This window comes from Choloepus didactylus, chromosome 17, assembly GCF_015220235.1.
Source record: "Choloepus didactylus isolate mChoDid1 chromosome 17, mChoDid1.pri, whole genome shotgun sequence".
In the NCBI taxonomy this organism is placed as follows: domain Eukaryota; kingdom Metazoa; phylum Chordata; class Mammalia; order Pilosa; family Megalonychidae; genus Choloepus; species Choloepus didactylus.
Window position 1 is genome coordinate 47,172,199 of NC_051323.1, and position 13,215 is coordinate 47,185,413.

The 13,215-nt window shown below is 39.0% G+C and overlaps 2 protein-coding genes across 3 annotated transcripts in view; both read right to left on the bottom strand.

The window, feature by feature from the left end:
- The window catches only part of CAMKMT (calmodulin-lysine N-methyltransferase), a 499,328-nt gene that overhangs the window by 45,886 nt on the left and 440,227 nt on the right, over positions 1-13,215 (bottom strand). The gene's annotated exons all lie outside the window — the stretch shown is intronic.
- Positions 5,185-6,479, bottom strand: LOC119512535 (microtubule-associated protein RP/EB family member 1-like). Its single transcript, XM_037807274.1, has one exon. It carries the CDS (start codon positions 6,455-6,457, stop codon positions 5,651-5,653), a length of 807 nt encoding a protein of 268 aa, XP_037663202.1. The 5' UTR covers positions 6,458-6,479; the 3' UTR covers positions 5,185-5,650.

A 13,215-nucleotide genomic window follows, 5' to 3' on the forward strand; every position in this document is an offset into this window, starting at 1 on the left:
TTTATTCTATTTGGAGTTCGCTGGGCATTTATGATTTGTGTATTTATGGTGTTTAGAAGATTTGGGAAGTTTTCTCCAACAATTTCTTTGAATACTCTTCCTAGACCTTTACCCTTTTCTTCCCCTTCTGGGATACCAATGAATCTTATATTTGGACGTTTTATATTATCTGTCATATCCCTGAGGTCTGTTTTGATTTTTTCAATTTTTTTTCCCCATTCTTTCTTTTATGCTTTCATTTTCCATTCTGTCATCTTCCAGGTCACTGATTCGTTGTTCAACTTCCTCTAGTCTTGTACTATGAGTGTCCAGAATCTTTTTAATTTGGTCAACACTTTAATTTCCATAAGATCATCTATTTTTTTATTTAGTCTTGCAATGTCTTCTTTATGCTCTTCTAGGGTCTTCTTGATATCCTTTGTATCCCGTACTATGGTCTTATTGTTCATCTTTAGTTCTTTGAGTAGCTGCTCTAGGTGCTGTGTCTCTTCTGATCTTTTGATTTGGGTGCTTGGGCTTGGGTTATCCATATTGTCTGTTTTTTTCATATGCTTTATAATTTTCTGTTGTTTTTGGCCTCTTGGCATTTGCTGAACTTGATAGGGTTCTTTTAGGATTTGTAGACCAATTGAAGTCCTTATCTCTAATTTATCAGATCTACAGCTTCGTGGAGTATACTTTCTCTAACTAACCAGCAGGTGGCGTCCACGAGCCACCTGTTCTCCACAAGCCAGTTCTCCCCTGCTTTGCCTTTGTGGTGAGTGGGGGAGTGAGTCTTGTGGGGTCCAATTGGTGTACCAAGCTTGCGTGTGTAGTTGGTGTTGCCCACCCTGTATATGGGGAGTGTTTCCGGGTGGTCAGGGAGGGGGGGTGGCTCTAACAATCAAATCTTCCTGGTGATCCTGGAGTTTTAAAGCTGCTGCAATAGTCTAATCCTTCAGTTCAGTCCTGCCACAGTTTGTCTCTGCCACTGACCCACAAGTCCTTGGTATTGGCATATGGCTCCTGAGACTTGCGAGTGGGTCCCTCTTCCAGGCCGTGCACCCCCCGGTCCTCTGTTGAGGGATGACTGTGCTATGTCACAGGTGAGTGCCGTCCCCCCAGGGCGGTTCTGGGCTGCTGGGCTGTGTAGGGAGGCTCCCAGTCTGCTGAAATGATGGCTGAATGGGGCTTTGTTAATTCACACTGCTCCACCTTCCCAACTCTGGGACAATCAGCTGAGGTTGCAGGGAAGACTAATGTCCAAGCCCAGTTTTGTGATGTGTGCCTGTTATTTGAAGCACTTCCGTCACACTGGGTTGTCTGGGGCAGCTCTGGGCTATGGGGCTGGCGATGGGCAGGAGTGTTTCCTGTCCACCAGGATGATGGCTGTGAGCGGACACCCCCCTTTTCTTGGGAAGTTGTGGTGTTTAGTGCATTTTCTCAGCCACTGGATTATTGCCTTTTGTCTCAGAGTTCTCTTAGTTCTGCTCCTGTCTTGACCTGCCCAAGTTGCAAGTCTTTGAGGCTTTCTGTATTGGGCTTCTTAGAGCAATTGTTTTAGAAAAAGAAAAAAGGATTTAAAAAAAAAAAGGGCCGTCCTCACAGATCTAATGGGTTATTGAAATGCTAAGAGACAAAGCAATTAGGGCCATTAAGGAAAGGTCCACAGGGCAGAGAGATCAGCTTTTCTTCGGGATTTGCAAACGAGCTTCAGGGCCTGAGCTCTGCCCTTCCCCTTTCTATGTTCACCAGAACTCCAAAAATCCTCCGCTTTTATTTTGGAGTTTTTCGTGCTGTTTGTTTTCTATGTCTGTCTCCTCTCTGCTGGGCTGGGTGCTCTCAGATTCTCTGGTGTCTGGTGTCAGTCTGTCTATGGTTGGAGTCTGGATCAGTAGAATGAGTTTCCAGTAAGGGCTGCCACTGCAGTTCTCCCTTCTCCTTCCCGAAGCTGACAGCCCCTCCTCCCATGGGACTGAGCCTGGCAGGGAGGGTTGCGGGTCCCCTGGCCACAAAAACTTACAGATTTCGCTGATCTCAGCAGTTCCACATTTTCATGAGTGTTGTATGAAGTTGCATGTGATCTTAAAGGTAGGATTTGGACAGGAAAAGACAACAAGAGAGGAATTCTTAAACAAAGGCTAAAAAACAGGCAAGGGTTTTTAGACAGGGATGAACGAGTCCATATTTTGAGCTCCCAAAATATCTCAGGTCTTTTTACTCAGCATATGTCGTTACTGAGAACCTGAGGCTATCTGATATCACCATTTCCATCTTCATGTTTTTTCCTCTCCTCTTGTCTAAAAGGCAGTGAGGTCATTCCTTCCTCTTTCCTCTAGGTCAGTCGTTTTCAAACTTGAGCATGCATCAGAATCATCATGAGAGATTGTTAAAACACAGATTGTTGTAGTGATGTCAGCAAGATGGCAGAGTAAGAAACTCTAATTGCATGCCCCTCTCCCAGAAACAGTAAAAAAAAAGCAGTGAAGCTTTAGCAAGCTGGAACAGATTTTGGTATCAGAGAAGTGGGGTGCTGCTGAGTTTGCAAATACCAAACATGATGGAACAGCTTTTTAAATGGATAAGGGGAAGATTTTGGAAGAATTGTGAGGAGCTTGATAGAAAAGGCCTAGATTTCTTTGAAGAGACTCTTGGTAGAAATATGGACTCTAAAGATACATCTGATGAGGCCTTAAACAGAAATGATGAATTTGTCATTGCCAACTGGAAGACAGGTGATCCTTGTTTTAAAGTGGCAGAGAATTTGGCAAAATTGAGTCCTGGTGTCAGATGGAAGGCAAAATTTGAAAGTGATGAGCTCGGATACTTAGCTGAACAGATATCCAAACTAACTGGAAAATGGATTCTCTTTGTAGCTTACACTAAAATGCAAGAGGAAAGAGAGAAGATGACAACTGAACTCTTGGGTTCAAAGAAACCAGAAATTGATGGTCTGAAAAACTCTGGGCTTCAAGAAAGTGAAACCCCAGAGGCTACAGCCGCACGAGGATTTAACAAAACCTGGAACCAGCCAGCCATTTTGGTACAAGCCAGGATTGGAGATGGAATTATCCAGAAAGGATTTGTGGGATGTCCTATTGTCTGACGGTTTTGACCCCTGTAAACCGCATGCCAAATGAACAAATTTTTGCGAGATCTGTATGGACAGAACCACTGCCAGTCTGGACTGGAGAAGATGGAGAAGGACCAAAATGAGAGGATGACTTTAAAGGCAGAACCATGGAAGCTAAGGTCTGGAGCCAAGAAACCTTGGGCCAGGAGAGGTGACCTACCCATGCACATGGAAAGGGTGAGTTTGCCCTAGAGGCAGAGGGCAGGCCGTCTGCCTTGATGCTCAGGAAGGGTGCTGCCACACCAAACCTCAGAGAGGGTGGAGCACATTCCCTGGAGACTGGAGAGAGCCTGGCTACCACCCCACTGTTCTGAAGGGGTTGAACATGGACCCCAGAGACAGCAAAAGGGCCAGGTGCCACTCTGATGTTTGAGGAGGGTGGAGCTGAAAAGAAGGTTGTCTCCCCAATGCATGGATATGTTGGAGCACTCACCCCAGTGTTTGGAGAGAAAAGGGCTGCCCCTAAGGCCCTTGGAAAGGGTTGTTTCTCTGAAGCCCCAAAGATAAAACATCATTCTATAAATGACTCTCAGACTTGTAAATCTAATGAAGTTTGCCGTGTGCATTTAGGAACTGCTTTGGTCCTGTGAGCCCTGTTGTCCAATTTCTCCCTATGGCAATGGGAATGTTTATCCTATGACTGTCCCTCCTTTGTATATTGGCAGCAGATAACTTGTTCTGAGTTCACAGGTCCACAGCCAGAGGAGAATGATGTCTTAGGACAAACCATGCCTGTAACTGATTTTGATAAGGCTTTGTACTTGTCTATATTCTGATGGAATGAATGCACTTTTGCACTTGGAAAGAACTTGTCTCTCAAGGCTCCAGGGGGTGGAATGTGCTGGTTTGCATATATTATGTCCCCCAGAGGAGCCATGATCTTTTTTTTTTTTTTTTTTTCTCTTGAAATACAGAATTTTATTTAGAAACTGTTTAAAGTAGAAAAAAACCCTGTCAAGAAAGACCAGGTGGAAAATGGGTTCCCAATAAAATGGAATTTTAGGGCAACAAAAGTCTAAAAGGCCACAAAAGATAAATAGCACCACTGTCATTTGAACAATGGCTAGTTAGTTGCATTTTTTTGGCATTGTTAATCACTGAATCGGGGTTTTCCTCTGAATTCCACACAAAGCATGCACTACACAACAATTTTATCATAAAATACCTGCTTTCTACACACATTTTACGACAAGCTACCACCAGAAACAAATCAATACAAATATATCAGGGGCTGAACAATCTCAGTAGTGGATGACACACATTTTGCAGAATTCTGTCAAAGGGACTGAATAGGCTGTGGGCAAAAGCAAATGAGGGAGAGTTAAGGAATGGAATCTTTTAAATATTAATAATTAATTCAGCCATGGTACTGTATTTTCTGCAAAAGAAAATTAACATTTAGTAATACACTAACAAATTTATCTCCAAAGAGATTAGTGCACTGGCAAAGCATTCCGATAGCAGTGGAGAGCTGTGGACAGCACGTACTGAAAACACCCCAGCCTTGAAGATCCAAGGTAGTGATGGCCTTCACTGATCACTCCCTTTGCCAGAGATCCAGAAAGCACTTGCAGCATCATCACCTGCCTGCTGTATTGCCACTCTAAGCAGCGAACTTTAAGGAGCCATAGAGGAGTCCCCAGTGGGCAAGGGGAGCAGAGAAGAGAAACATGTGAAATGTAAACTTAAAAGACAATAAAATGGGACAAAATCCCCATTTAAATCCCAGAGATGTGGGCAAGTCCCCATAAGTAGCTGTTAGATTAAAAAACTGGACACACCTCATTTCCCAAAAAATACAATACACAGAAAATAGGGGGATAATTGGAAAAATCATTAGAGAAATTATCAATGAAAATCGAGCTCTTCAACTCAAATATCTCAGGGTGAAACACACCCTGTATTCATCCAGGCAAAAACTTCTCTTGCAGGGATGCAATTGGTCAGTGACAACAAATGGCTTTACAGAGCGATATTTATTCGAACAGTCCTGCAAAGCCTCATGAACAGCAGGTCCCAAAGGTTCCAAGGTCTGGCCCTTCCTTCCTAAACACAATGTCAAACACACAAAATCTGTCATGTAACATTTAATATTTTGAAATATGGAAGCATCTTTTAAATACTCTTAAGGCATTTATTTATTAAAACGTTCTTTGCCAAGATTTCACATTAGCTTAAAATTCAATTCAGTCTTTCCATTTCTCTACTGAAGTCTCCACTTCAATGAATTACATAAAAATACCTTCTCCAGCAATCAGCGTTTCCAGCAACCAAACAGTGAGCCCCAGGGTCAGCCTCTTTGTTCCCTAGGTGAACCAACCAGATGTTAATACTGCTCTGCTACAAGATAAAAGCTCCTAACTCATATTTAATGGAAAACGAGTGAAACTTCTGCAAAGTGCACTTTTTAAGAAGAGGTACTTTTTGCTTATGAAAAGAAACCAGTGAGTCCTCTAAGAATAACAAAAGGGAGTATTTTACAGTTAAGTACATGATTTGGAGTGAAGAATTCGGATGTTGTTCTGCTGGTCCAGGCTGTTAATACTCTTCTTGTTCCTCCTGGGGGCCCCCTTCATCAGGTATCACAAAGCCTTCGTCTGTGGCATAGAGAATGTCCACAATCCTCTGCAATACAGGATCGTTTTTCCCCTCATTCTCCTGACAAATCAATTCAATGTTCCTTAGTTTTCCAAAATAGAAATCTCTCTCCTTCTCCAAGTCTTCGACGGTAAGTTTCAATACGTTGACCTGCTGCATCAATTCAGCTGCTTCATCTTCCCCATTGCCCACACCAGGATTCTTTCTCACCACACCTGGGCCAGCCTTAGGCATTACAGTAGTTCTCTGTGTTGAAATGGGCCTCTGTGGAGCTGCACTGCTGGAGCTGAGAGGTTTCTTTGGTTTATTGAGAGCTGGAGCAACAAGGGAGGGAGCCACTGCCGTTTCTTGACCTTGTCTAGCAGCTACAGGATCATAGTCTTTTCCATCATAGTTTGCATCAAAAAACTTCTTGAACCACTGAACAAATTCAAAATTGTCCTGAAACTTTCCTTTCACTAATTTGTCCACAGGAATTATTTTGTCAACACCCATTCTCTTAAAACCTGCTTGCAGTATTTTGAAGTTCTGGATGTATTCATGTTCTAACTTAGCTTGGAATTTCACTTTCTTCAAAGCAATGGAGCCAGGGAACAGCATGTCCATAAACTGACAATAGGCAGCTCCTGAGCACAACTGTTCGATTTTTGTCAAATTCAACTGCAGAGACTCGTTGATCCAAGCCAGCATGTCATGTCGACTTAAGTTATCACTGGTCACTGATGTCGAGTATACATTCACTGCCATCTTCGGCTCTCGGCGAGACCGCGTCCACTACCTCTGCCCGGCTCCAGTTCCGTCTCCGTCTCGTTCAAACCGTCCGACCCCACCCGCCCTCCCGCGCGATGACCTCACACGCAACCGCCGTTACGCGTCGATGTAAAAAGGAAGAGCCATGATCTTTTAACCCAATCTTGTTGAGTGGAACCTCTTGATTGTTTCCATGGAGATTTGACCCCACCCATTCAGGGTAGGTCTTGATTAGTTTCCTGGAGTCCTTTAAAGGGAGCTCACACAGAGAGCAGAAGAATGAAAACGCCCTGGGATATGCTAAGTCATGAGACCCAGATGCTTGCTGATGCTGAGATGCTAGCCCAGAGTTTGCTCCGGAAGCTAAGAGAGGACAAAATGCCCCAAGAGCAGCTGTGACTTTTTGAGAGCCACCTGGGAGCTGACGCTTAGAGATGCCTGGAGATGCAGAAAGAAGGACATTTGGAGATGCTAAGCTAAGAGATACTAGCCCAGAGTTTGCTCCAGACCAGCTGAGATTGACATTTTGGAGAAAGCCATTTTGAAACACAACCTGGGAGCAAAGGACAGCAGATGCCAGCCATGTGCCTTCCCAGCTGACAGGGGTGTTCCAGATGCCATTGGCTGTTCTTCAGTGAAGGTATCCTCTTGTTGATGCCTTAGTTTGGACACTTTTATGGCCTTAGAACTCTAAATTTGCAACCCAATAAATCCCCTTTATAAAAGCCAATCCATTTCTGGTATTTTGCATAATGGCAGCTTAGCAAATGAAAAACACTGTCAGAACCAACTTTCCCCCAGAACTCTGAAAAAGAGTCGAGAGTAAAGAGCAATCAAGTGAACACTGAATCAAGAAAAAGGCAAACTAAAAGTGGTAAGAGAGCTCCATGGCACTTTTACTTACACTGGCCCCATCCCTTCTCCCAGCTTGGGTGTGTCTTAGGACTGGCAGCAGCTCATGTTCCCAATGTGAGGTCTGTGCTCCGTGTGGGTCCCTGGCTGGTTGTGGAGGGAGCAGAGCACAGCTAATCTGCAAATTTAGTGTGTTTGTACATCTATTCTAAACCACTTCCTGAAAGTCTAACTCAAGGTACTTGACTGTTTAACCTAACCTGGAATTCACTGGGGTGGAAAAGTAGTGTAGAGAAGTGCAAGGAATGGAGCAAACTGCAGCCACCCAGGGAAACAGTTGCAGTTGAGACAAAGTACAGTACTTAAGGCCCAGGAGGAGAAGCTGAAAAGAGAGTTTATTTTTGGGGGGTAGGGTGGAGGAGTTAGGATACCCAGGAGCATTTGTACAAACTGGTGAATTTTTGAAAGATACCATGCATGCCCAGAAGACATGCTCAGAAAGACTTGAGAAAACCATAACTGTTCACTTCAGGCTGATGTATAATATCACTATAAGCTGGGCTAAGCATTGAAGGGGAACTTCAACATAGAGCCAATTAACACTACAGCCTTCAACTATAAAAAACAAACAAACAAACATAGAAACCCAAAAAATCTTGGGGAACAGGAAAATCTGATTTCCAGAGTTAACACAGCAAAATATTCAAATGTACAAACATCAACAAAAAATCACAAGACAATAAAGAAACAGGAAGAGATGACCCATTCAAAGGGACAAAATAAAACAACAGAAATGATCTCTGAGGAAGCAAAGACATTGGAATTACTAATCAAATATGTTAAGGCAACTCTCCTAAATAAGTTCAATGAGCCATAAGGAACAATTGAAAAAGAATTAGAGGAAATCAAGGAAATGATACATGAACAAATGGAGGAATTCCATAAAGAGATGGATATTTTTAAAAGGAACCAAACAGAAATTCTGGAGCTGAAAGTATAATAACTGAAATTTTAAAATTCATTAGAGGGGTACAACAGGATATTTGAACAGGCAAAAGAAAGAATTAGTGAACTTGAAGACAGCATGATGAAAATTATTCAGTCTGAGGAGTTGAGAGACAAAAGAATGAAAATATAAAAAGGAAGGGAACCTAAGGGACTTGTGGGATACCACGAAGCACACAAACATATGCACTATGGCAGGTGCAGAATAAGAAGAGGAAAAGAAAGGGGTAGAAATATTACTTGAAAAAATAATGGCCAAAAACATCCTAAATTTAATGAAAGACATGAATATACACATCCAAGAAGTTCAACAAACTCTGAATATGATAAACGCAAAGAGATTAACAGACATATTATAGTAAAACTGCTTAAGGCCAATGACAAAGAGAATTCTAAAAGCATCAAAAGAGAAGTGACTTATTACTTATGAAGGATCCTCAATAAAATTAAGTGACAATTTCTCACCAGAAACCATGGAAGCCAGAAAGTCATGAGATGACATATTTAAAGTGCTGAAAGAAAAAAAATTCTGTCAACCAAAAATTTTATATCTGGCAGAACTGTCTTTCAAAAATGAGGGGGAAATCAAGACATTCCCTGATAAACAAAAGCTGAGGGATTTCATAACTCCTAGACCTACCCTACAAGAAATGCCAAAGGGAGTCCTTCAGGATAAAAAGGCCCTAGATAGTAACTTGAAGCCATATGAAGTAATGAAGATCAACAGTAAAGGCAACTACATGGGTAAAGATAAATGCCAGTATGAAGTATTCTTGGTTTATAACTCTGTTTTGTTTCTTACATGACCATAAAAAATCAAGAAGTTAAAGATGTAATTTGTGACAAGAAGAACAAAGGAGCTAAGGAGAGGTATAATATTAAAGATTGTTGGTAACTTAATTGAAGTTAACTTCAATTGAAGGTATGTTGGTATCAATTCAAAATAAATTGTTATAGATACTGAATGTTAAATGTAAACCCCAAGGCAACCAGAAAGAAAATGTTTAAAAAATATATACAGAAAAAGAAATGAGAAAGGAATCAAAATGTTTTCCTATAAAAGGTCAACTATACACAAAAGAAGGCAGCAAATGGAAAGGGGCAGCAAAAAAAGGCATGAGTTACAAAAAACAAATGGCAAAATGGCTGAAGTAAGTCTTACTTTATCAGTAATGAGCTTGAATGTGAATGGATTAAATTCTCCTAACAAAAGGTAGTGGTTGGCACAATGGATAAGAAAGCTTGATCCAACTATACGCTGTTTGCAAAAGACTCATTTTAGAGCCAATGATGCAAATAGGTTGAAAGTGAAAGGTTAAAAGAAAAGATTCCATGCAATTAGTAACCAAAAGAGAGCTGGAGTGACTATACTAATATCAGACAAAATAACCTTGAAAGACAAAACTGCTATATGAGGCAAAGAAGGACATTATATATTGATAAAAGGGTCAATCCATCAAGAAGATATAACAATTATACACACATATGCACCTAAAAACAAAGCCACAAAGTACATGAAGCAAAAATGGACAGACCTGGAGGGAGAAACAGACAGTTCTAAAATAATAGTTGGAGACATCAATATGCTGCTTTAAATACTGGATAGAATATATAGACAGAAGATCAATATGGAAGCAGAGGGCTTGAATAATCACATAAACCAACTAGACTTAACATATACAGAACACTACACCTAACATAAGCAGAATACACATTCTTTTCAAGTGCATAAATCATTCTCCAGGATAGACCACATGTTAGGTATCAACAAATTTTTAAATATTGATATACAATATATATTCTCCAACCACAAGAGAATGAAGCTAGAAATCAGTAACAGAGAACAGGAAAATTCACAAATATATGAAAACTAAATGACACACTCAAACAACCATTGGATCAAAAGAGAAATCACAAGAAAAATTAGAAAATTCCTAGAGATGAAAGAAAACAAAAACAACATATCAAAATTTATGGGACATATCAAAGGCAGTGCTAAGAGGGAAATTTATAGCTGTGAATGCCTATATTAAAAAACAAGAAAGACCTCAAATCGATAACGCATCTTTGCATCTGGAGGAACTAGAAAAAGAAAAGCAAACTAAACTTAACGTTAGTAAAAGGAAAGAAATAACAAAGATTAGCATGGAGATGAATGAATGAGAGATAAAAAATAATTGAAAGAATCAATAAAACCAGAAGTTGGTTCTTTGGAAAGATCAATTGATAAAATGGACAAACCTTTAGACAGACTGACAATGAAAAAAAAAAAAAAGAGAAGATGCAAATAACTAAAATCAGAAATAAAAGAATATTACTACAGATCTTACAGAAACTAAAGGATTATAAGAGAATACTAAGAACTATATGCCAAAAAATCATAATCTAGATGAAATGGACAAATGCCTAGGAACACACAAATTACCTAAACTGACTAAGGAAGAGAGAAGATCTCGAAAGAATTAAAACAAAAGATTGAATCAGTGACCAAAGACTTACAACAAAGAAATTTCCAGGACCATATGGCTTTACCAGTGAATTCCACTTAGAATTAACACCAATAATTCTCAAATTCTTCCAAAAAATTCAGAGGAGGGGTCACTTTCTAACTCATTCTATGAGACCAGAATTACCCTGATACCAAAATCAGATAAAGCCATCACAAGAAAAGAAAATTGCAGACCAATTTCCTTATGAGTACAGATGCAAAAATCCTCAACAAAATACTAGCAAATTAAATCTAACAGCATATTAAAGGTTTTATACACAATGACAAGTGGGATTTATCCCAGGATTGCAAGGGTGGTTTAATATAAGAAAATCAGTGTAAGAACCACATTAATAGGATGGAAAAAAAAAAACAAAAAAACACGTGATTATTTCAATTGCTACAGAAAAGACATTTGACAATACTATACACTTTCATGGTAAAAACATTCAGAGAAATAGGAATAGATGGGAAATTCCTCAACCTGATAAGACACTTATGAAACATCCACACCTAAAATTATAGTCAATGTGAAAGACTGAAAACATTCCTCCAAGATCAGGAACAAGACAAGGATGTGTGCTTTCACCAATGCTTCTCAACATTGTATTGGAAGTTCTAACCAGGAAGGTGTACAACTGTCTCTATTTGCAGATGTCATGAATATATATATATACACATATATATAAAATCCCAAGGAATCCACAAGAAAACTATTAGAGCTAATGAATGAATTTAGCCAAGTTGTAAGGTACAAGATTAACATGTAAAAATCAGTTGTATTTTTATACACTAGCAATGAAATATCTAAAAATAGAAACTAAAGAAAAATTCCATTTATAATAGCTCTTAAAAGAATAAAGTATCCAAGAATAAATTTAGCCAAAGAGATGAAAGACTCGTATACTGAAAAAAGCAAAACTACAAAACACCATGGGACAAATAAGAGGTAATATAGTCTGCGTTCATAGACTGGAAGACTTAACATTGCTAATATGTTATTGCTACCCAAAGGGATTTATAGAATCAAAGCAATCCCTATCAAAATTCTAGCAGCCTTTTTGCAGAAATGGAAAATATGATCCTGAAGGTCATATGGAAACACATGGGGCCCCAAACAGCCAAATCAATCTTGAAAAAGAAGACCAAAATTGGAAGTCTCAAATTTTTTTTGTTTTCAAAACTAACTACAAAGCGAATGTAATCAAAACAGCATGGTACTGGCATAAAGATAGACACATAGACCAACGGAATAGAACTGAGTATCTAGAAATGAACCCATACGTCTATGGCTTACTAATTTTCCTCAAGAAAGCCAAGTACATTAATTGGGGAAAGAATAGTTTCTTCAACAAATGATTCAGGGAAAACTGGATATCCACATGCAAAAGAATGAAATTGGACCCCTACCCTGCACCATATGCAAATAACTCAAAGTGGATTAAGGACCTAAACATAAGAGCTAAAACCGTAGAATGCTTAGAAGAAAGCATAGGGGAAAACCTTCAGGACCTTGGATTTGGCAATGGTTTTTCAGATATGACATCAAAAGCATGAAAGACAAAAGAAAGATAGGTAAACTAGAGTTCAAAAAAGTAAAAGATTTTGTGCAAAGGACATTATCAAGACAGTGAAAAGACAACAATCAGAATGGGAGAAAACATTTGTAAATCATATCTGATAAGGGTTTAATATGCAGAATTTATTAAGAACTGCTATAAGTAACAACAAAAAGACAAAAACCCAGTTTAAAATAGGCAAAAGACATGAACAGACATGTTTCTAAACATGATATATAAATGGCCAATAAGCATATGAAAAGATACCCAATACCATTAGTCATCAGGGAAATGGAAATCAAAACCACAAGGAAATACTACCTAACACACACTAGATGGTTATTATTATTATTATTTTTACTTATACTAATAATTAAATGTTTTTATTTACTTTGAGCAAATTCTTCAATACAGAATTACTTAGTTGAAGTACATAAAATTTTTAAAAGCGTCTTTAATCTGTATTTCTAAATTGTTCACAAGACAATTTATATTAATTTATACTTTCACCATCAAAATATGAAACTGACCATTTTTCTCAAACCAGAGTCATTTTTTTTAAATTTGTGCAGTTTTCCATATGCATGGAATGAGAAGTAAAATGGAAAGTGATTACCATTTAATTAGTTCACATAGATCCTTCTTATTCCAAAAGGGATTTTAAAATGATTTATGAAATAGATGATAATGAACAAGATAGGATAGGTTGAAACTGTTACAAAAGAAGAAATATAAAAACCATGGAATGACAGATATTAGGCCATGTTGGATTACAGCAATCTACAGATGTATGTCATACAAAAGACATCTGAAGGTGCTATCTTACACTGTAAATCCTTTTTATGCTACCT